Source organism: Branchiostoma belcheri, unplaced genomic scaffold, assembly GCF_001625305.1.
Source record: "Branchiostoma belcheri isolate BF01 breed outbred unplaced genomic scaffold, Haploidv18h27 scaffold3, whole genome shotgun sequence".
NCBI lineage: Eukaryota > Metazoa > Chordata > Leptocardii > Amphioxiformes > Branchiostomatidae > Branchiostoma > Branchiostoma belcheri.
In genome coordinates, this window is record NW_017803909.1 from 6225905 (window position 1) to 6250499 (window position 24595).

The 24595-nt window shown below is 41.0% G+C and overlaps 2 protein-coding genes across 3 annotated transcripts; both read left to right on the plus strand.

The window, feature by feature from the left end:
* The first annotated feature begins 41 nt into the window (after positions 1-41).
* Positions 42-12936, plus strand: LOC109473554 (nuclear factor of activated T-cells 5-like). 2 transcript variants are annotated; one of them, XM_019773441.1, is made up of 11 exons: positions 42-777; positions 1173-1446; positions 1935-2125; positions 2603-2775; positions 4314-4448; positions 4684-4739; positions 5170-5314; positions 9283-9354; positions 9603-9884; positions 11053-11193; positions 11842-12936. In XM_019773441.1, exons 1-11 carry the CDS (start codon positions 98-100, stop codon positions 11865-11867), a joined length of 2175 nt encoding a protein of 724 aa, XP_019629000.1. In that variant the 5' UTR covers positions 42-97; the 3' UTR covers positions 11868-12936. The 2 variants fall into 2 exon arrangements, with proteins under 2 accessions (XP_019629000.1, XP_019629001.1); XM_019773442.1 differs by having other exon boundaries at positions 45-777; positions 9603-9785.
* Positions 12937-13713: 777 nt separating this feature from the next.
* Positions 13714-23474, plus strand: LOC109473577 (N6-adenosine-methyltransferase subunit METTL3-like). The gene is made up of 19 exons (XM_019773479.1): positions 13714-13937; positions 15347-15552; positions 16222-16295; positions 16432-16498; positions 17040-17125; positions 17260-17338; positions 17515-17550; positions 17776-17829; positions 18036-18072; positions 18370-18452; positions 18763-18799; positions 19094-19149; positions 19291-19410; positions 20187-20374; positions 20774-20812; positions 21342-21450; positions 21745-21810; positions 21987-22099; positions 22791-23474. The coding sequence occupies exons 1-19, from the start codon at positions 13835-13837 to the stop codon at positions 22900-22902; spliced, it is 1665 nt and encodes a 554-aa protein (XP_019629038.1). The 5' UTR covers positions 13714-13834; the 3' UTR covers positions 22903-23474.
* The last annotated feature ends 1121 nt before the right edge of the window (positions 23475-24595 follow it).

Below are 24595 nucleotides of genomic sequence, written 5' to 3' on the forward strand. Positions count from 1 at the left end.
CAAACTGTGCTGGACATTTTGATGACCTGTATGTGAACATGTTCACCAGCAGTTTTGTCCAAAGTCTAACCCCCTCTCCACAGCGATATTTTACGTTATGATGAAGGCCCATTGCCGAGGTGTCCTGAGGTCTTACATTCATGCATGGCTCTTGTTGTACGATTCAGATCCCCTGAACCTGAGCATGGGGCCGCCCAGCATCACCACAACCACTTCTACCAGTACCCCTACGTATGAATCAGCTCTAAGCATTAATACGTCAATGCAAGGGGTAAGTAATACCATGGTAAGTGGTGTCCTAAGCCCATCCTCTCTCTCCCCCTTGGGGCAAAGTGAGTTGGCTACACAGCAGCGGCAGCAGTTGTCGCCGTCGTCCAGCCCGGGTGGGTCGCCGCTGGTCAGCGTGTCGGACTCCAGCAACGTGATGTCGCCCAGCGAGATGACCACGACCAGCAGCCTGCTGGTTGGCACCAGGAAGATGAACCTTCGCGGCGGCGACGACAGCTCCGGATGGATGGAGGACGACGATTCGTCCTCGAGCACCGGCAGTGGCGGCGGAGTTGCACGCTCCATCACCGCTAACGGCCAGCGGAAGTCCCGCAAAGTTTCGGCCAAGCAGAGCCCCTCCAGCCCAAAGCAGAAAATCAACATGGAGCGACTGTTTGACGCTGATGGCAGCAGCTGTCAGCCACAGTTTGAGTTCAAGAAGTTTGGTGCTGACATTGTCAGCATCAAGGCGAGAGACTCGCATCAGGGGGCACCAGGAGACATGCAGAGGTAGATACCCGTAGTTGTTGTAGGTAGATTAAGAAAGAATGTCTTTGAGTAGAATATGAAGGTTTTAGCACTGGTTGCTTTATATTTTTAAAGACACTGGAGTTTGAATATCAATGAAAGTTACAAAGGTAAATGTTTTCAGAAATAGCATGGTAAAGATGGAAGCATGTTCTTTGGATTATCATGAACTTCACTTTTTATCATTGTACAAATGGTTGAAAAAAAGTCCACTTGATTAGATTATTCAACTTCCAGAGTCTTTCCAAATGTAAAGTGAACAGTTTTGTATCATGTATATGTGTTCACTGTAACATGCGTGACAAGGTTAAAGACTAGAAGACCAGATCTGCTGCATGGCCACTAACCAGTCTTCATCACCACCTGTTGTTTTACAGTGCATTGTCAGCCCCGCCCACCCTGCTAACATTGGTGCCAACAAACACCGTGCCATGCCATGTGGTGGAACTCGCACACGTCAACTCCTGCCCTGTCCCCAGGAGGCAGGCCAAGGAACCGAGCCTGAACATGCCAAACTTGACCAGCAAGCACGGCAGCGTGCAGCTGAAGATCCTGAAGCAGCCAGAAGTACACCACAGGGCTCGCTACATGACGGAAGGTAGTCGGGGGTCAGTCAAGGACGAGTCTGGTCATGGATTCCCTACTGTGAAGGTAGGTTGCTTGTCAACTCACCTCACAGCACTGGGCTTCTTTTAGTTAAATTCAAGATAGTCAAGTAACTCTGAGAAAGAGAAAAGAGCAACAAAGTATTTGAGTTGAATGTATACGTGTACAGAAATGTAGTTGCTCATCACACAGCAATGAAGGTGCTTTGAAGTGTCTATAACGAAATACATGTAGCTAGCTGGCTATGGAACAGACCCAAATTTCAAGTCAACTAGAACAGTATGTCTATTGTTTGTGTAGCTCTTGGCACAACAAAAGCTGTCAATTACTGTGTAACTCTAGACATTGCCGATTTGAGGTGTGTCTTGAAAGCTATTGTCAATAGTCACAGACATAAAAGAAAGTGATTATAGAGGTAAGGTTTTGTATAGTCAGTTGACAGTTTGAAGTAAGTTACCAGTAAGTGGACAGTTAAGTCCGTGTGAGTTCAGTGAATGGCTGGGTTTGAAAGCATGTATTCATTTCCTCCACAGCTTGAAGGCTGCAACAAGTCAGCCACTCTTCAAGTGTTTGTGGGAACAGACACTGGGAAAATCAAGCCTCACGGTTTCTACCAGGCCTGCAAGGTTACCGGCCGTAACACCACCCCCTGCACAGAGAGGGACATTGAAGGGACCACAGTCATCGAAGTGCCACTGGATCCAACAAACAACATGACCCAGAGGTGTGTAAAAACAGCCCTTTGCTGGTTATTGAGAAAACTTTCAGTAGCAAGAACAGCTCAGAATTTCATCATCCCACGAAGCTTACAAAGATGAAGTGTAGATTAGTGGACTTTGCTATTTGTTCTTGTGCGTCATCAGCATGTTGTGAATTCAGGACATGGCAGTTGATGCTGCTGGAACATTAAAAGGCGGAAGCGCCATCCACCATATGGGCATGTGACATTCTGCACATGTGTTTCTATTAACAGCTACATCCAAAAGAAGACTTGTTTTGGCCAAGCATTGAAAACAAGACATAATTTCTTGCAAAGAACTTGGCAATTGCTGTATTATCTTGTGTTTGCTACAAATATTTTCTTGATGTAAATATTTGGTATGTGGTGTTTTGCCAGTGAGACATTGGTGTTACATTGTCATGTCCAACAAGCACGTAGTCCATGTTTCTTAGAAAAATAATAAGTTTTTCCCCTTAATAGTTTGGATTGCGTTGGAATCCTGAAGCTGAGAAATGCGGACGTGGAGGCCAGGATTGGGCTGGCGCGCTCCAAGAGAAGAAGCACGCGTTGCCGGCTGGTATTCCGCGTCCACGTTCCCCGGGAAGACGGATCCCTGCTGACACTGCAGTGCCACTCCACCCCCATCATTTGCAGTGAGTATCTCCTGATCCTTCATCCTAGGGAGGCCCTAGATGCCTTGACCTTCTGTGGGTGGCCTTTAGAATTTAAAATGGCCCACTGCTATTTACAATGCATCATGTTACCCCCTGTCAGTCAAGCCCTTTACATTGGTTCAGTCAGGCTGTACTGTGTTAGTACATACCAACTCAACCACATACCACCAGATAAGGTATACTTAGTAGTAATCCCAAGAGATTTTCACAGGTTGTTCATGGTATAAATCTTGTTCTTTGAGCAGCTTTGTGACATACCTGAGTAAAGGTACACAAAAGCAGACAACTAGTTACAAGTGGCATCTGTGGTCCCAGCCTTCAATGGTGAAATTAACATTATATAACATTACAGAAGTGAAAGTTGATGGTCTAATGAACCAAGAAGTATTCAGGTCAATCTGCAAATCCCCCTTGGTGGCCCCTCTGATGTTTAAACATGTTCTCTGGCCTGCGTATCTAAGTACACAAGTGCCTTACCAAATATGGTCATGCCACAGCTGCCCTGCAGGCAAGGTTGTAATTTTGTCCCAGGACTTTGCAGTCTGCCACCTGTTTCTCTGCCCCTGGTGACACACTCCTGCCCTCCACATAGTTTCTGTAACCTTGGGATGATCTGAAGGACGTGGTGCATTAGAAATATCCAATGCAATACTTGTACCAGGCATGTAAATGAATTGGTTCTAGTGCTAATCTGTACAAAAATTATTTATGTAACAAACAGCTATTCAAAAGTGGGTTCAACATATTATTAGAAGAAATGCAGTTCCCTCATAAATATAGCATTGCGTTTTCGAAAAGAATGCTGCAAAATGTTTGGTTTGTTCACAGTTAGGCAATGGAGAGTGTGACATTCAACACTAACCATGACCTTCAATTTGTTGTGTTTTTCAGCTAGTTTGTTTTTAAGTGTTGTTTTTTCAAATCTCATTTGTCAGATTATTTCTGTCTCAATTTGCTTTTTTTACACACAAGGCGTTTTTCCTTCTTAAGTTGAGCATTTTCCTTCATAATTTTGAGCATTCTGATTTTTATCACTGGAAGTAGTACATATTTGTATCACTCAAAATACTGTATTCGCTGTCTCAAATTTCACAAAGTCAAATGGAATATGTTAAGTATTTCACTTTTGTGTCCAACATTTTTATGCTTTGTGTATTTTTTTACCTGTTCTTTGTGTAAAAGAATTTCTATATTCTAGAAATTGTAGAACATATTCTATTCACTATAGCACTTGTCTTTGAGGCCAAACCAGTGTTTTCTTTTGTTATGTTTTGTTACATCTCTGCAATGATACCCAGTATCTGTTTTCCACCACTGTGATGTTTTGTTTATTGTTCCTTTGTCCGACTGTCAAGTTTGCTTTTTGGGGCTTGGGTTTTCCTTCATCCATTGCTTTTAAAGATACACAAAGCCCATTTACTTAAAAATTAACAAGAAGTAATGTTACCTCACTTGGTATTGCTCTGACTAACTACCACAACTAGTGCTGATGGATTTTTTTCTCATCTCTTGAGCAGCTCAGCCCACTGGTCAGCCAGAAATCCTGAAGAAGAGCCTGTCATCCTGCACTGTTGCCGGCGGGGAAGAAATGTTCATCATCGGGAAGAATTTCATCAAGGGGACACAAGTCAAGTTTCAGGAAATTTCTGAAGGTACTTGTTGTACTTTACATGCCTCAAAAAGAACTGTAGTTACAGGAATATCGCAGAGACTGGAATGTTGTAAATGGAATGTTGGAATATCCCTTGTTTTTTGCTTAGGCCTAACACTAGTATCTTAAACCACTGTTCCACATAAGTATTGCAGAGCATTAGGATTCTTGTCACTTACAAACTTTTAAAGTTGCCTGTCCATTATGTTCAGTTGATAATTTTTTTCCCCGTTTAGATTGCCAGTTGATTTGGGAGGCAGAGGCAGAAATTGACAAGGAATATTTCCACCAGGTGAGCAAAGAAATCAATAAAGTACAATTTGCTGCTGGTATGATAATGTGAAAATTAATTTCATGAGCTGTCCTGCTGTAGCAAAAGAACATAAAACTTTCCTTCCCCATTAGAGTAATGTAGCTTGAAAGAGGGATACATTTGATGCAGATGGTAGAATGTATATGTAACACGGTTTGTGTCCAATTTGCGAAGACAGATGTAACTTAACAATGTTAGAAGAACCATGTTCTGAGTCAATTGAAGTTGCATGAACATGAACTCAGCATTAAGTCTAGCTGTGCTTCTTGGGAAAGTCACTGAGATTTTCCAAACTGTGTCTTTATCACTGCTTGTTCAAACAAGCAGTATTACCTGAACCTTGTCTCCTTGCTGTATGTCATCCTATGGGCAGTAAATGAATACGCTGTTCTTTTTTGCTCTCTTCCAGACCCATCTGATCTGTACGGTTCCCCCGTACCAAACGGAGGATGTGAAAGAGGCGAAGGCTGTTCAGGTTGTGGTGTGCGCTGGTGGCAAGACCAGTGAGCCCCACACCTTCAGCTACACGCCCCTGCCCACCGTGAAGCCACCTGGTAACTACATTTCCATATCCTCGCAAGTTTTCATCTCCCCTTGTGCCCTCCCACAGACAAGATACGCGCTCTCTTCGCTGGTGTTTTGGTCAACATTGAAAGAGTTTGGCATGTTCCAGAGAAATGACACCAGTGGCTCAAGACTCATCTCCAAAACTGTTCACTATTTGTTCACTAATTATACCATTAACACAGTTACCGTTAATTCCTGTGTTTCTTCGATTTTGTATTTTATATCCTACCTTTTTGGGCCTCTTGCCTCAAAGCTCTTGTTTTCACACCAGTTTTGACCAGACACTTGTTACTGTTGTGACATTTTAGAAACAGATGAGTCTCGAGCAAAAACACTTTTCCTTTTTTTTCCCAATCACATCGGTGATCTTTATAAAAGTACAACAGTGATTCAAGCATCTAAATTTGTTGCATATGAAGGAGATTCAGTAGTGTTTGAGGAATCTCCGTTGGTATCTTGACTGTGGGATGCCTTGGGGACAGTTTTGAAGGAGCTGGCGGTGGAGGGTTTTCCACAACATGAAGGTGTCTTCTACCATTTGGGGGATGAACCAACCCTCTGGTCCCTGGTATTCCATTTCTGAAAAGGCTTCAAAAAGGGCGGCACCAGTTTGATCACTTGTTCATCAGGCAGTTTGCAAATGGGCAAACAATTTTTTTTTCTTTGGATGGCTTATTGCATAACAAAATGTTTTTATATCAGTGAAATTGACATGGTTCTGGTCCTGTACTTTTGTGATTCTTAAAATTCTGGAAATTTCATGTCTATTTACCTTAAAATAAAGAAAATGGCAAGTTAAATTTTCTCGATAAGATAAAATTTAGTAAGGGAGCTTTTTGCATTCAGTTTCCTGACCTACTAAGTATCAAGTTAGAAGAAATGAAATTTAGTTAGAAATCTACCAAGCCTGAAGAACAGGAAATCAAATTGGTGTGGCCCAAACCTGTGCTGTTTTCCAATGAATAATCTTTTTGGTACCCGGCTGCATAACTGCAGTTTTGTATGTCCCATTTCCTCAGGCTATTTGTAGGGATGTTATAGACAAAGGGGAAGGGACAAGAAGCCTCGGAACTGGAAATACCGTCCACTTGTGGGTGACCAAGGGGAAAGTTGCAGGAAGCTTTTCTTTCCTGCAACTTGGGCCAAATTAACAAATAATCACTGTCAATTCCCAAACATGTTCAGCAGAGATGCCTGTAAGGAAAATCTGCATTCGTTCAATACCCGACAAACCAAAAGTACAAATCATTGATGATGAGTTAGTGGTAGGAATCAGACATATCCCCCTCTGGTAGAAGACATCTAAATAATATGTATTTCATGTCACTTGTGCTGCAATACGAATGAACAGACTCCTGCAATTCCTAATTCTGGATGCCAATGACAGCTTTCATTTCAAATGTTAATACAATACTGAAGAATGAAGATATTCCCATTTTGGACTTTTTTGTCACTTATGGAGTCTATTCATGCGTGTCTATTATTGCTGATATGGGCATGCATGTTGTAACATACCTGCCCAACATTGTTGCATGTTCTAAGGAAGGTGAACTTGCAGAAATGAATTGTTTGCCAGATGTATCAAAATGTAAAAGCATTATTTTAACATTTTGAAAACTTATATACATAGAGATAAAATAGAAACTAAATGCAGCTGAACTGAGCTGCAACCAGACTTGCATGTTCACCTTTCTTGTGACCATGTTGTTTCCAGTGTTCATGGCATGGCATGCGGAGAAATTTGTTTTGCAAACCTAACCTACGAGCACGTAGTGGGGTCACGAACAATGGTCGAGATTGCAGTTACCATTTTGGCACCTGCATTGGATTTGATAATTGGCAAACCTGTCTGCTTGAGAAGCAGCTACAACCAGAAATTCTGATCTTACAAACACTACATGTATCTACATGGAAAATTTCAGGGCAGAAAACTCATGATGGGGAAAATATTAAAAATATCATGACTTGATGAAAGAAAAATTAAATCGTGACGGTTTTGAAAATTTCTTTTTTGGCTTCTTTGACATGCATCTGCAAAACAAAATATTCCAAACTGTTGTTCAGAAAGACACAGTTTACCCAGAAATCACATAGTTTTGTGAAAATGAAGTGCTTACACCAAGAGAAAAACTGCTCCAGTGCCATGCCATTGGGGCCCCACATGTTCATTGTTCTGTCCCATGCCTTTTGGCTTGTCCTAAGTCTAACCCAGGGGACTCAAGGGAGGGGAAATGGTGGGCCCCAGGGTTTTTTGCATGTGTGGGGTGGGTTCAGTTCACCACCTGTTCCCTTTCTCCATAGACTACCAACGAGGTCTCATGTCACTCAGACGTTCGTAGACACGTTAACAGGGGAAACGTTCCTGTTAACCCTCGTGTGTCGGTAAACACGTAAAAGCGGGTGAACAGTTAGTGTTTCATTTTTTCCTTATTGAGTCACTACAGTACCGGTGCCTTCCTTGTATTGCTGTAACATACATACATGTCGTGTCAGCTTAGCAAGCGAGGAACATTTTTTTGCCTTCATGTTCGAAGGTGTAGTCCCCCGATAAGGTTAGCCAGGGCTAGCTAAGGTCATGTGACCCAGGCCAGTAGACTTATACAATGGAGGCACAGGGAAATCCTTTCCAGGATGATTCTGTGGGCAAGTGTCACTTCCCGCCGCCATTGGGTGCTGTTTTGTAGGTTGAAGGGGCTGTGTTGACGCAAGAAGACGATGACCGTGTGTATGGGGAACTAGCAGCGCAGCAGCCCTCTGTTTCTCTTTCAGCTAGGTCAGGCAAGAAGTTCTATTGTAATGGCAGCTCTTTGGGAGACAATGACACTTGCTCTACTTGTTGTATCACCTGGGAAAGATTTCACACTGTAGTGAGGATCAGTGTGGGATAGACAATACATTTAGTTTGCTTCATTTTGAGGTAATTCCTTTCCTCTGGAATGATTCTGGTTTGATTTTGATTTGACTTCCCTTTGGCTATGATGTAAGGCTCTTTTAAGGTCTGGTCAATAGAACAAGAAGAACAACCAAAAAAAAAACTGCCTTGCAAAAAAAGAATGATTGTTCAAGTATGCAAGTGAAAAGATTGAGATGAAATGCAAGTCCAAAATTCCATGTAGACCTTTACTTTTTTCCAGTACTGATAGTAGATGCAGGAGTGTTGTTTTAACATGCACTTGAAATCTTGTTTAATGAACTGTAAGGACATTTTCAGATACCTCATCTTGCTTGCTGCACTAACACTGTCGTAGAAAATTACATGTGGGCCGTTGTGTGCAAAAGAAATGTCAGGTTTTGGGTTGTAAGGGGGAAGTAGCTGGGAGGGAAATCTGTGGTAGTTAGTGTATTTCTCTCCTTACAGTTCGTCAAACAAGGTTCCCTGCACCTCACCACACTTACATTTCAGGGAACGGAATGCTGCTGCCCCCGTTTACTTTGCACCAGGTTGCACCTCACCCTTTGTTTTCCAGCTTGCTGTGGGAGTTACAATCGGCGCGTTCGTGGGGGAAGCGACCCTGCATGTCTCCACACTGACACAAAGAGTTTCTGTAGTCTTCCGTCGTGGCCCATTACTGCTTGCATGAGGCGGTTTCCATTTTTGGCGTATTTTATATCTATGATTAAGAACCCTTTTGATTTTTTAAATAATTTTCCACAAGCATGAGGACTGCTGTTCTGGGAATGCCTTGTTTTACGTTTCCACAAGAGCAAGTCCTTTTGAGTTGTACAAGAACAATGAGAACAAAAGAGAGAAAACAGGATAGAGCGATACTGCATACCTGTATGTTGCATGTGAGCCATACGTTTGACCCAGATGTAGGGCTAACGTGAGGTTATGTAATGCCCATGCAGAGGTGGGCTGGTGGTAGAGGGCTGCGCAGGCATTCACTAAACACACTCCACACAGGCACACAGTTGTTGACCACTGCCTAATATGTCCTTTCCCACCTCTCCACAGTTGTTCTGTCGCTCAAAACTGAGACAGGCCTTCAGCAGCCTGAGTCCTGCTCTTTTGAACAACAACTCCGAGGTGAGCAAACTGTTGTTTTTTTCAGACTTTGGTCACATTGAATTGTATTCAACAAAGTCTATTCAAACATTTGGTGTAAAACTTTAATGTGGTTGGAAATAAGACAAGTTAGTTACAACCATCAGTATGATAATGATAATTTTTGATAGTCCTGAAAATCATTGTGCATATGCATCGCCACTATGTGCTTTACACCAGCACAACAGCTACTTGTGATTTGTGACATCTTTATGTATTTGTCTTGACAGCTATGGCAGAGCAGGCTGTTCGCGAGCCTCCCAACACAACAACAACACTCCCCGTGACCGTGGCTCCGATCGGCAGCGTCGTGACCCACCCTGGGCTGAGCCAAGAGGACATGACCATGCTCCTTCCCCCAGCCAACGCAGAGGAGACAACCCAGCAGAGTGCTCAGGGGGTCTTTGATCTGGGTGAGTTGTCTCGTGACTACCGTAATTCAAGCCTGATGCCTGTGGCCACAGCAGATAGAGCCGCAGAAAACTGGCAGTGGCTTTGTGACTTTTCTCTAGGTGAGTTCTCCCTCACACAACAAACAAGGGCGTTGTGTAATATAGCCCAACAGAAATAAACTGACACGTGTCTGGATGGTAGAATCTTGAGGGTTTTAAACATTGCTATTCACTTAGTGCAGTACTGATGATAGCAGTCTTTTATTGTGGGAGTCATTTTACAGATGGCGTATGCTGTAGTCTTAGCTGGCACTCAGGCAGAAGTTTCATACATACTTGATATCTAATCGTAGTTTTCTCTCCCACTAACAAATATTTTTTTGGTAAAACTTGCCGAGATAGACAGCCAACATTCACTTGCCATTGTGTATTTTACAAATTAGTTTAAGGCACTTGTCGTTGAATACTACAATCTTTTTGTGGCTTGTATAGCGGCAAGACTCCATTGACTTCTATGAATTTTGGCGTATTGTATTACCTGGATGTGTAACCTTCATCGACGTATCTATGAATTTTGTTTGTACAATATAGTATCTCTCACGACTTTAATGAACAATTTTTTCCCATTTAATAAAAACATTTTCAATTGAATGATTGTAACAAGACAAGTCAGGTTTGATCAGCTTTTGTCAAGTTTCAGGGTCACAGTTGAATAGGGGTCCTTAAAACAGCTTTTGCTGAAACATCTTTACAATTACTTACACAAGGAATTGTTACTCAAGCAACTGGATGGATTTTCTAGTTCATTTTCAAGATCTATCCAGTTGCTTGAGTAACAAATTGTATGTTTCTCATTACCTGGATGTCTGTTTATTTACCAGCAAAATATCTGAAATATTTGTAAGCTGGTTGCTACCTGAAAGTTGTCTGGAAAGATGTATTGATAATGACTTTATCTCGCTTCTTTACAGGCAGAAACGCCTCAAACCTGACCATAATACTAATGTTATTATAGCTATGGAATGCTCCCAGGTTATTTGTTCAAAATTGTGTAGACATTGCCTTTCACTTACATTTAAGTCCAAAACAGATTTTGCAAATGCTAAAGCTGACAACTTGAGTTTTTCATGTTAACCTATTCAACTACAGTAGTCAATTTACTGTACTGGGGGCATCCCTGCATAAGTGTTGTAGTTCTCACATGTCTGCTAGGGGTTAGTTTACTACTACAGACAATCCCTGGCTGCCATGTGCCCCTTGCTTACTTACCACTTGCTTCCCCCTCCAGCCCCAATAGTGGAACCTCTGCAACAGCAGCAAGAACCCCAGGACGAGGAGACCAGACTTCATGACATCATCTCTGCGTTACAAACAGTAGATGGCACCGCATTGTCTCAGTCCATACAGCCTGGATACACAATAGAAGATGGTACAAAAATGTGTTACTAGTACATGTCTTTAGCGTATTCTGCTTTTACTCACCTTGGTACTTTGTATGATAATGGCAGAGCATCACCAAGTGTTGCAGCCCCACTCTTCACCAGCCTTCAATATTTATATCATGTAGTTAGCAAATTGGCACAGATAGTGTAGATTCCATTCCGTATCCTGTTCAGTTCCTTCCATTTATGGTAAATTGTGTTAAGCTTCAGTAGCCACAGGAAAGCCAGTTCAAATAAGAACCTCTGACCAGCACACCGCCAGTAGATATTTTTCTCTTTGCTGTGTGTTTCTTGTAAAATTGTGTTTGGATTATTGATTTACATCTGTGCAGAATATATGACTTATATTATGAGAATTTGTAACTACCATGGTTTTAATTACATATACTTGGCAAAGTTGAGCAATTCATTTTATACTTTGCAAAGTTGAGCAATTCATTATATCACTGATCACACCTTGAACCACCAGACTGCAAAATGATTCTCCTTTGGCTATATATAATGTCGTGTTTGATAGTAGAGTCTTAGAAACACGTAACAAATACTTGTGAACTATGATCAGTGAATATATTCCCATTGTGTTACCAATGTTTATACATGTATCTTATGTTTTTCTTTTTATTCCTCTTTCACAGTGACTGAAGTTCTCATGAAGAATTAGCGACAGGTGTGTCTCTGAAGATGACTGGAGCCAAGCAGTAGCCAGTACAGAAGAAAGCACCTCCACATGTAGCACTCTTTGACAGCATGGCTTCAGTTATGTTATTGTACATGAACAGATGGTCTATATCTTTTGATCACCTGATGTATATCAAATATTACCCTAGTGTTGGTTCATAGGACTTATGAAGTATTGAAAAGTATTGAAAATACTAGCCTACAATAATTTTGTGTGCTAGGACTAGATGCTCTAAAGCACTTCCAAGTAACATCCTATGTAAATACTATCATTGCCATAGTCATGCTACAAAAGTAGCAGTAGACGTCTAGACAACCCCCTGTAAATATGTGCCCCATGAATGCCGTGTCAGTTGTTGTGACAGTGGTCTATTTTTGTGGTGGACTTGAAAATTTTGATGTATTTATTGTAAATAGAGGAGCGACAACTACAAGATCTCCATAGTGTGAGACTGATGTATATTGAACAGAAAGCCAAACTTTATTTTGTATACTATGGTTTTTGTCCTTTGTATATTCTACTAATCGCGGATGTACCTAAGTGTAAGTGGCACACTTCTGAGAGTGCAATTGAATTGTTGAGGGAAGAACTGTTGACAGAAATCAATTTTATCATAATGATGGTTCATGTCTTCAGTTTCTATGAAGTGAAATGAGTATTACTGTATCCGTGATTCCATGATTGAGCCAGTGTTTTCACGTAAAACTGTATCGCTTCATTTTTGTACCTGTCACAACATTTTTTTTTCTTGATTTTTTTGTTACCAGGGCTTACATCATTTAACATTATTAGGGAACTCATGGTCAAAAGCATGCAAAGATGAGCTGATAGCCAGTATAGATGAAATACATTCTTTGAACAAAGATAATGCACCAGTTTTGATGTAAGCCCTGGTTCATAACCCTGTAGATCAGGTAAAAGTGCCTGTACGTCTGTATTTAACCTCGGAGATACTAGCAGAATATCAACACAAACAAGAACCTTGGATTCTATTTGTTCTGAACCGAGTGTAGTTTCTGGAAGCAATAAAGATGGTTTGTTTTGAATCGTTGATCTTTGTTGGTGTTAGTGTATTTTCAAGTCCTTCCTTTCAAGAATAAAACGCATGACACTAGGCAGGTAGTTTTCATACAGTGTATTGAATAATAGTATTAATACCAGAATAGCTTTTAACACAGGTACATCATAAAATAAAACTACCAGTACCAGTAATTCTGAAGCAAGTAAAAGATGGAATGACGGATATGCCTCCAGCTATAAGAAGGACAGTACGTCTCTTCAAGCTCAAATATTAGTCAATTCAATTAAGAAAAATTCTGGTATAAATTGATGAGATGGGCATATTCACCAGGATTTGAGCATGTTACCTACAATTTACTAGTATACACACAAATGACTTGTACTGGCCCAAGGAGAAAACTTACATATAATCAAACCTGCTACCCATAGATGAAGTCCAGGACATAATATACACACACAAAATGTTCTGCTGCAGTGCTAAGGGAAGCTGCTAGAAGACCCAAAGTCGACCAAGACCTGTCCACATACTAGCCGTGGCGACTCTTGAATCGGGTGCTTTTGCTGGTAGTGCTACATAAAAGACTACTGCGGTACCAGCAAAAACACCTGATTCACAGTTGTCCACATACCAAATATCACGATCCATCCAGACCATAAGTTATGTGCGGACCACAAATATCTGGAAACAGGGACAGACCCACCCAGAAGTACATAGGAGGTAATGCTGCTGAATATCGATCCACAGATCTATGAGTTAGGCAGAATTGAACCTCCTGCAAACCCACAACTCCCACACCAGATAGTGGTACCGTCCAAGTCAAAATGGCGGCTTGCATGTGAAAAAATTGTTGAGTTGCAAAGGAACGACAGTTTTGTTAAGTTTTTGCCCCAATAGACAGGATCTCGTCCGTGCGTTGGCTTCAGTAGATATGTCGGACACGTGGAGTAGTATCCAGGCTCACAGGAAGAGCCAGGAGAGTCTCAGAGAGCGGCTACAGCGCCGCAGGCGACAGGGACTTGGTCTAGATATCGGTGAGAACAAAACGTTATGCCTCTGTTTATATTACCTTATGAAGATAACTTGAAAATTCCTAGGCGCTACCTGTTTATCACCCTCCTTACATAAACGCGACTCCTTTCTGCATCCATGCACTGAAATACTGTAGCTATATTTGTCTATGTTAAATGACAATTTGTCGGTGTCTTGGTAGTACCGTAGTGGTTCAAAAAAGATAGAAGTGCCCCCCCCCCCATGTCGTTTGGCCAAGTTTTAGATGATCTGCTGTCATAATAATGTGTCATACCATCAATAAATGTATAAGCCAGCCTCTACTTCACTCAACATGGGTCATATCGTTAACAACAAGATACACTCTTTATGACTCATTACTTTCATTACTCTTGACTTATATATATATATATATAATTGTGCCATGCCAGGATTCTCAGTGATGAGATGTGGACCTATAATGAAATTGATAGTTTCAACTTTCAGGCACTGGTAGCTCACAGAAATGAACGGGCTAAAAATGCTGTAATGATGCATTGGAAAAAGGCATGTAAACCAAACTAGAGAGGCTGACATTTGCTTGGGAGCAAATACAGCATATTTCAGTCCATCTCCCTCCCACGCAAAAGTGGACTATTCCAAACTTACCCCAGTGTAAAACTGGCAAAGATTCTCAAATAAATGAATTATATTAGTAGCTATGTAATTGAGAACAAAGATGCAAGAACAAGCACATTGAATCTCGAAAGCTTTACTAGTCTTATTACTGGTATGCAAATACTAACAATGATGAGATTTGATACATTTTGAAGGTCTCAGGCACATAAAATTGAATGTGTGGGTCATTCCGCACGACTTACGTGCAATGTGACCTCAGGTAACCCGCAATGGAACACGTGTTCCATGGCCAATGGCAGATGGAACAGGCCATTCTATAGATAGAACATGGAACGGGTATAGCACTTTTGGCCCTTTTTTTGCTGAAAATAGCCATTAAAGTCCCCCAAATGAGTCATTTGGAAGTGGTGTATGCCAAATATGTGACTGCTATTCTGTAGACACATGTTCAAGGTACCCTTATACCGAATTTCAGATCATTTGGTTGTAAAACCAGGGCTCAGGATCCAAAAATCCATTTTTTTGGCGAAAAATGCCCCAAAAAACCTTCATAAAACTTTTTCAAAGGCATGTATCAAAAAAATGAAAAAACCTCCTGGGGGTATTGGCTCACTCTACCTCCATGCCAAATTTCAAGTCATTTGGCTGAATGATGGCGGAGTTGAATCCCTTTGACTGTGTGGCAGGAGGAGAAGGAGGAGAAGAAGAAACATCAGAGAACACAATATATTTCATCCATACCATGGTATTATGGACTGAAATATGAATATATAAAATAACACACCAATCCCTCCACACCTGAATGTTTGACCAGAGGGCCTGGTGGCAGGGTCCAGTAGTGACTCCAAGCCCAGCTCCCGCAGCAGCACGCCCCACCCCCACGCCGCCGGCCCCACCCCAAAGGCAGACGACGTCACCAACATCGACCCTGATGTGGAGAAGAAGCTGCTGGCCTGTCTGAACGAACAGGACATGACCGTACCCACAGATTCCACTGTTCTCCAGGGCAGAGTGGCAAAGGTAAAACTATACTAGAAAGGTAACATTTGCAAAGCAAATGCATAATGTTTACCTTGGCATATGGTCTGCTCTGTTAATTCTTACTCAAACACATTCATATACAAATGTATATGGTGACAGGAGTCTAAATCCCTCCCGCTATAAAATTGCGACATGATGTAACCCAACAGTAGTTACCATGGTGACAGACGTCTGGTTCAGGACATTGACCTTTTGTGTTTGGAACAGAAGAAGAGGAAACAGAGCAAAAACAATACTAATATGTTTTCCTCTGGTAAACAGAATACTAGGCTTCCTATAACCAAGGACAAACTCCTTGCTGTAACTAGTGTAGAGGGGAACTTATTGCCACCAAGTACATGTAGCTTTAAACAATGCCTACAGTTATATGTGCAAAGGTTAGGTGTGACAGGTCGACCGTCGTTCAGTATGGTATACTAGTAACCAGTTGCCACTGTGTTGTGTGCCCACAAAGCTGGTGTGTTATACTGAACTTCGCTGAAGGATGGTATACTGGCTAATATACAGGTACAGACAAGCTGGGATTCCTACAATTTTGTAAACATTTATGTCTTATGCATTCTAGACTATGCACTCTAAGATCCAACAATACTTGTGTTTTGTGGAGATACGTTTTCACTGACATTTGTTCTCTGGTTCATCCTGTAGGATCTGGAGAAGGATGTTTCACAAGCATGTGTGGAGAGCCTACTGCAGAAATTTGCGGCACAGGAGTTGATAGTGTATGTCCAACCCTCACAACTTTAATCAGATTTGTTCACTGTTCACATGTTGAGTAGAATGTTTTTTTATCAATACGGTTTTTTTTATTCATAATCTATATTTTTTATTCATAATCTATATTTCTTCTACTTTCAGCATAAAGAACAGCGTGACAGATGCTGGGACATCATGCATAGTAGTGACGGAACTCGACCATTCCAAGGTCAGAGACTCTTATTAGTTACTCAATTGGATCCAGCATAGCTTTATGGACATGTATCTGTCTCTCATGTGCCAGATAGTCTGTGCCATTTTCTGTCTATGTTTAAGGATGGTTACTACTGAGTCTTGTATACTATCATGACTATCAAATTGCATCCTTCTGACATCTTTCCCTCCCAGATTTCAGGCCACATTTCACATACCTTGGATGCCAAACTCGTTTCGGCCGTTAGCCATTTTCCTTCGGCAGCCAGGAGCCCTTCGCCCGCCTATCTAAATTACTGCTATGGGTGAGTTGAGCCCGAGGGGTTTGTCCGGCCCTAGAACGTTGAAAGGGCCAGCCAAACTCCCCTCGGGCTAGTCTCCCCGTAGCGGTAATTCAGACCCTCGGGCAACGGGCTCTTGGCTGCCGAAGGAAATTGCTAGCGGCCAAAACGAGTTTGGCATCCAGGGTACATTTCACATGGTTAGAAGACAATCTCACCTTTACAAAGTTGGTGTGTATCACTGCATGTTATTCCATACATTGTATATCACCACAGTTGAAAGCCATGTGCAATGAGCTTCTACAGTCAGGAGCAGAGGTCTCCGAAAAATCAGGTGTTGGTGTGAAGAGAAAAAGAGAAACGTAAGAGTTTCTGACTTTTTACTACATTTTTATTACTATTATGGTATTTTTGCTTCTAACATAACATTGACAGCTTTAAAGGTGTTTGATTTTTTTTTAATGGAAATTGACAGAACTGCTCGTAAATTTTGCAGAGATTCCCCTGCACCAGAGGAGCGTGTGACCAAAGCAGTGAGTAAGAAGAAGGAAGACTTGGGTGATGACAGTATTGAGGTGAGCTAACTATACCACTTGTTACATCTCAGATTTTAGAAAAAATAAGGAAATGCTAAACTGGTACATATTTTGTTACTGTAAATGGTGTATATTTAAGACATTTTTTTTATTGAAATATTATCTGATGCAATAACAGAGTATATCTGATGCATGTTTTTTTCTGTACATTACAGAGTCTCCTGTCTATGCCAACCATAAAGGAACAAGAGGTATGCAATTCTTCTGTGTGTACTGTGTACAATTTGTTCATGAGTATCTGAAGCTTACTAGTATCTGATGCTTATGACATTGTGTAGATCCAATCCTCACATGTATTGATAGTGATGAAAATTTCTCACATGTAATTGCTACTAGTGTTGTTTCCTACCATGTAGAATATACATGTATCAGTGTTTTAGAACTGTTGCCACACATTGTGCTTCTTCCCTATGTAGACAAAGGAGATGGGAGAGGAGATATTCGATCTTCTTAGTAAACCTACTGCAAAGGTAAGAAACTCGGTTGACTTTGTTGTTTTCTGAAGATAGAAATTAGTACTTCCGGTAGTACTGGTACCCTTTTGTCATTGTTTAGGCTACATTCCCCCTTGTTCAACATTATCAAACTACATGTGCATTATGCATTATGCAATAGTAAGAAAGGAGCCTAGATGTACATAACTTCCTTCTGAAACAGAATATTGTCCACCTTTCAGGAGCAGTCTCTGGTAGAGAAGTTCAAATCACAAGGAGGTAGGTTTTCCTGTTAAAAGTGGTTATGGCACACAAAAAAACAGCATTTTGTAATTGCTTTTAAGTTAACAATACTAAATTAATACTAATAGTCTAGAGAGGTACCTTGCAATACAGTCTGGAGATGTACCTTGCAATGTTGCATCTGGATTAAGCACTATTTGTTTATTGTAGCCCCAGGCTGCCAACATATTGTATACCAGAGCTCTCATACTCACTCCTTAAAGTGAGGTACCCAGGCTGTGCTCCTCCCGTGCCACTGTGTGAAGTTTTAGCAGGTGTTGTTGCTGGTTACAGGAGCCCAGGTCCAGGAGTTCTGCCCACATGGTACAAAGGAAGAGTGCAGGAAGGAGAGGAGGGAGAACCATGCCTGTAACAGGGTAGGTGTTTACTTGTATCTTCATGTCAATCACTGGCTCTCTACACCTTTCATGTGTTGTACAAAGGAGGAAATGGCTTTTAAGATGCAGTGATGCAGTAGCTTTATTTTTTATCTTTATTGACGTATTGTCGGTACCAGGTACTTTGAAGTTGTGATTGCATCAGACACTACCAGTAGTGTTTCAACTAAAACTTACGAATAATAACTGGATGCTAAATTAGGAAATGGCTTTCAAAAATGTGTGTGATATCATCCCAAATAGAGTTACATGTAGGTATTGTTTAACTTGGTTTCTCATATGTCCACAGCTTCACTTCAAGAAAATCATCAAGGACCACACTGATGGTAAGTTTTCTGTTACATGGTCCTACACATTCCAACCAGGTGATAGCCCCTTGCTTCTGTAATTGAGGTATACATGCATGTTGTATCTTCCAATATTATCAAATGAAACATTGTACATTTGTGTCAAATCATGATCTACTATCACAGTGCTGACTTTGTAAGACTTGTAATGAATGTAAAGTTGGATGTTTTAGTATATGGATGTACATGTATATCTTTTTTTTAAGTGTAAGAACCTACAAATTAAATTGGTCTAGCCCAGCTTACAAGAAATATGTTTTGCTGTGTTTTTAGAATCTCTGGGAGACTGTTCCTTCCTCAATACATGTTTCCACATGGACACATGCAAGGTAACTATATCTTCTCACAGTAACCCACTCTGTAACTCTGAAATTTCTGTTCTTCTATGAATAGATGAAAAAAATATTTTCAAAATCTAAATCAATCAGTGGTACTAAATGTATGCATAATGATTGTGTTCCATCCTCCAGTATGTCCACTATGAAATAGAGTTCCCTGAGGGAGATGCCAAACTGGACCAGGAGCAAAAAGCTGCTCTTGCGAAGGCTGTCAAGCCCAAGAACTCAGCACATATTCTGTACCCATCACAGGTAAACTGTATCATTGTATCTTTTTTTCTGTTGTTCAGTCAGGTTTCTAGTGTACAAACTATAATTGCCGAAGGAAAACATATTGTTTTTGCTCAGTCTCTTATTCTTCTCCAAACCAATATGGTCAATGACCTGAACCAGACATCTGTCACCATGGTAACTAGTGTTGGGTTGCATCATGTTGCAATTTTATAGCAGGAGGGATTTAGACTCCTGTCACCATGTATATGAATGTGTTTGAGTAAGAATTAAGAGCAGACCATATGCGAAGGTAAACATTATGCATTAGCTTTGCAAATGTTACCTTTCTATTAATTAGTTAATTTTTGTGGAAGGGTTTTTATTTTTATTTTTTTTATTTTATTTAATTCGATTGCGACGATACAATACACTGGCCACCCAGGCAGCATAGCTGATTTCGGGCGCCAAACAATACAAAGATTAAACATACACAATGACATACTAATACAGTAAACTAACAAGTAAAGATTAAGCTAAAATCAATCAGTTATCAATATAAAATACAACCAAGCATAATAAAGTACTCAATCAAGATAATAATAGCAATTAATGTTTTGGAGGTCAGAGGTCAAGGGCAATTGGATATAATACAGTATGTGAGGAAATATATACATGTATATGGAATATACATGTACATATATATTGTGGAAGGGTTACCAAATAAGAAGGCTTCAAAGGCACCCGATATTAAGTATTATATGTACAGTCAGGTTTCTCATGTTCAAACTTTGTTTATTTTTTTGTCTTTCCAACAGTGGGTCCAGTGTGACATTCGCCGCATCGACATGGAGGTTCTGGGCAAGTTTTCAGTGGTGATGGCTGACCCCCCCTGGGACATCCACATGGACCTGCCCTACGGCACCATGACGGATGATGAGATGAGGAACCTGAATGTATCAGCCATTCAGGACGAGGGTTACATCTTCCTTTGGGTCACCGGCAGGTGAGAGCAGAAATACGACTTCCTCTTTTTCTTCCTCCTATCCGATTTACATTTTATATCTTCAACTCCTTTGATACCAAAATACACGTACAACATTTCCTGAATGTCTGAACTTGCACATCCGAAAATAGTTTCATTGGGTTGGTAAAGTATAGGATACAGGAGTTTTCTTTTACACAAAAGGAAGGTGTCTGATAGACACCAAAGCGACAGCACTTAAGGTGAGGAAATTTGGTTGTGTAAAAGAAAAACTCCTGCATCCTGAACTTGTACAGTAACACTGAACAATGAAATTAAGTGTGTTATTTGTCCTTGATACAAACATTACTTTTGTGGGTATATTGTTCATTTTTACCTTCAAGTTGATATAAGGACACTGAAGTTGTACGTCTGTTACAGAGCCATGGAGCTGGGAAGGGAGTGTCTAAAACTGTGGGGGTAAGTACTGATTGTAACGATTCATCATGACTGTTCTGTAATTTGTACTTCTACAGGTATCAGTCAGTTTGTCAAGTATCAAGATAGGAGGAATTCACTACGGGGAAACATTTACTTGCAAAGTCTGTGCAAAGAGGGCCTTTTCTTAGACAATGGTGGTTGAAAGACAGTGTAGGCGCTGAATCATAGCACTGTCTTTACTGGTGACAATGTAGGGAGCCCCTGCTACTGTCTGATTTGATTGATTTTGATTTGATTTATTGGAATTACAAAAGTGCACTACATGTGGGACAAAGGCAGCTGTTGCTGGTGTTGTGTCCCACACATAGAAACAAATTAAGGACAGACAATACTCATTTTCACTTGAGTTAAGTGAGGAAAGTCGTGTTAAGTGCCTTTCCCAAGGGCACAAGATCGATGACATGTCAGGACTGAAACCTGGGACCTCTTGGTTCTAAGTCGAGCACCCTGCCGTTGCGTCACACGACCCCACACTGTATGAGAAATGTTTCTGTTTCCCCACCCACAGGTACGAGCGGGTGGACGAGCTGATTTGGGTGAAGACAAACCAGCTGCAGCGGATCATCCGGACTGGACGGACCGGACACTGGCTCAACCATGGCAAGGAACACTGTCTGGTGAGTACAAACACTGGCTACTAACACCACCAAAATAGAAGGCTCAAGGCATTGAATTTTCATCAAGGTTATCACAGATTGAACCATCAGCAAAAATCTACAATCTTTTTGCCTCAAGAAAGCTGAGATGTGTACAATATATCCATAAATGCCATAATCCCATCTCACCTTCTTTGTAATCACACCCTAAGAGGAAATCTGACTACTTTTTGTTTTCTGACTAAAACTGTGTGAGCATTGGTAGTAATGTTGTCCTTGTGCTTCGTTTTTGCATTCATTTGTTTTTCCTGTCAGGTTGGGGCGAAAGGTACTCCATTTTGGACCAACAGAGGACTGGATGCTGATGTCATTGTTGCTGAGGTAAGGAGGCTAGCACCGCTTGGTTATTTCTACAACTTGGCACAGTGTAAAGCTACAGGCAGCTGATATGGTGTCAAAACCTTGAGCCAGTTTACTCATTGTGCTGAAAAAAAATATTTCACAGATGATCAGTGTATAGAAATTACTGAGCAATGCCTCTTTGTGTGGCTGCACAGGTACGTGAGACCAGCCACAAGCCTGATGAAGTGTACGGCATCATCGAGCGACTGGCCCCAGGGCGCAGGAAGATTGAACTGTTTGGCAGGATGCACAACGTTCAGCCCAACTGGTTAGTCTGGACTTTACCTTTGTTCCTTTGGCCCTGTTTTTGGTTGATAATAGTGAAGACACCCCTATTCTTATTGATACATGTTTAAAAAAGTTAAAATCCACCCCGCAACCATTAGCATGGTGGACTTACCCCCCCAGTTTTAGACACTCCCTTCCCAACCAACCATTAGCATGGTTGCATATGGCGGTGCCCATCTCCGTTTCTGTAGCCCTGGGCCACACAGTTGTGTCACTACAGCAGGCAGCTAGTCCACTGGTAGTGGTGTGTGTTTAACACCCCATACTCCATCTCAAATGTGCTGAGTGCTAAGAAGAGAAAGCAGTATGTACCATTTTTAAAGTCTTTGGTATGACTCGGTCGGATCGAACTCACGACCTACCGAATGCAAGGCGAGCACTCCACCCACTTGGCCATTGCACCGGTCTTATTGATACATGTACTTGTGTTTGTGTTTAAAGTGTTTGATTTGTGGCTCTCTCCAAACACTGACCTCTAATTAATTTACTATCCAAGGGACAATCCTAACTACAGCAAGTCAAGTTACATGTAAGCACCTTTCCCTCAGGGATCTGAACCCAGTTTTTTTTTGATTCTGAATAAAATACATGTATATAGGTCACCAATGTTGTCCAACCTGTTAAAAAATGCTGTTTACCAGGATGGCTGACCTGTTGTGAATGTTTTCCAGGGTGACCCTTGGGAACCAGCTGGATGGAGTACACTTAGTGGACCCTGAGATGGTGGACCGATTCCGACAGAGGTACCCCGACGGTGACAGGAGCTACCTCAAACCCTCCTGAACAAACTTCATCAAACTCTCTCATGGAAGTCCTCCTCTGTTGGGAGAAACCTTCGTAGACGGAATGAACAATTAAACTCTGAAGCCAATACCTTCAAGAATCGGACTTACATGTACCCACATTTTCATCTAATAATATGCAACTCTAGTCTTTGTCAGAGAATGAATACTGAAGGCTGGTGGAAGCCTTCGAAGTAAGATTGTGAATATATAGCACGGTACAGTATTGTATATTTTGTGTGTTGTCTCCATCACTTATGGTAGAATCAGGTAAGAATTGGTTAAAGTCAAATTGAAGAGATGTGAAGGTATGCATCACACCTAGAGGGTCAGTCACGAATAGTCAAATTTCATCACTTCTGCATGTAAGTGGAGATGCGTAGGCATTGGCAAACCTATGATATATGCCATAGGTGTATCATCATCACCGTGTATGAATCTCTTTGCGTTGCAGGCATATGTTATAATAAGAGCACTGTAATTAGTAATTCATGTAAGTTAGTACTGATCAAGGTTGATAGATTTGCCCTGGCAAAGATCTGGAATCATTGAAAATTAAAAATGAAGCAAGAATTTTCTGTTGCAATTTTTGTTAATTTATATTTTTAAGCGATGAGTTTGTAATAAACCATTCGATATTGTTTGTTACTAGTATTCTTAAGTTAGGCCATGTTGATTTGATTATATGGATGACATCCGCGCGCGCATGAATTTTCGGCCGTTTCCAAAAAAAAAAAAGTTTTCAACCATACTGTAAATCGTACAAAACAGTTGCAAAATGAGCAAAGATATACCGTAAGTTAAAAAAAAAAATAATTAAAAACTATACCAATGTCGTAGAATGCTAAAATCAAACGAAAAAAGACGAAATTGTAAAGAAATGAACTTGAAGACTAGATTATTCGCCAAACCATATTCTGTCCCATTTGTTCAACCCTCATGACCGTGTACATTTCAAAATGAAAACAACTTCTTTTTTTTTTGCAAAACTTTTTTTTTTATTCACACGCGCGCATCAATTTTGGGGTTCCCGGAGGATGTCATCCATATAATCAAATCAACATGGCCTTATACATCAAAACGTGATTTTGCGATAATCTGATCGCTTGCAGAAGTGGTCACAGTCTTTGCAGAAGTGAATTTTTCGTGTCGATCTCATTACCATATGAATGGGAACCAAGCAGATGCATGGTGTAAGGTAAAATCGTAACAGCTTGGGGATTGCCATAGTTATACGCCTGGCAGAGACTCTGTTTCCATTGATATGATATTGAGGATGACACCGAAAAATTCACAAATTGATTTCCTTCGTACATTCTTCGTCAGTGTGATAATCTTCAGTTTGTTGTCAGGAAGAAAACACTAGGTTCAAACTGAAGCTATCCCTGTCCTTGGTGCTGAAAGCCATCCCCACATAATGCCCCCCTCCCCTGTTCGTAGTAATATTACGCCGTTGCCGAGCATTTTCACCTCTCCTAACCTCATAAATCGGCTCCTTTTCTTTGTAGAGGCAGTTCTTACAACTCTGTAGCTTATCTGGGGGGAAATAACTGCCTAAAATAGTCCCGTTCGTCCGAAAATCCATCGTAACTTTAGTTGTTTACATGAAAAGTAAATCGGCTTGCTTGAGTCTGTTGTCCATATTTGGTCAAAGAGGCAGGCGTCGTAATTGTTTCCATTTAGTATCCAATCAG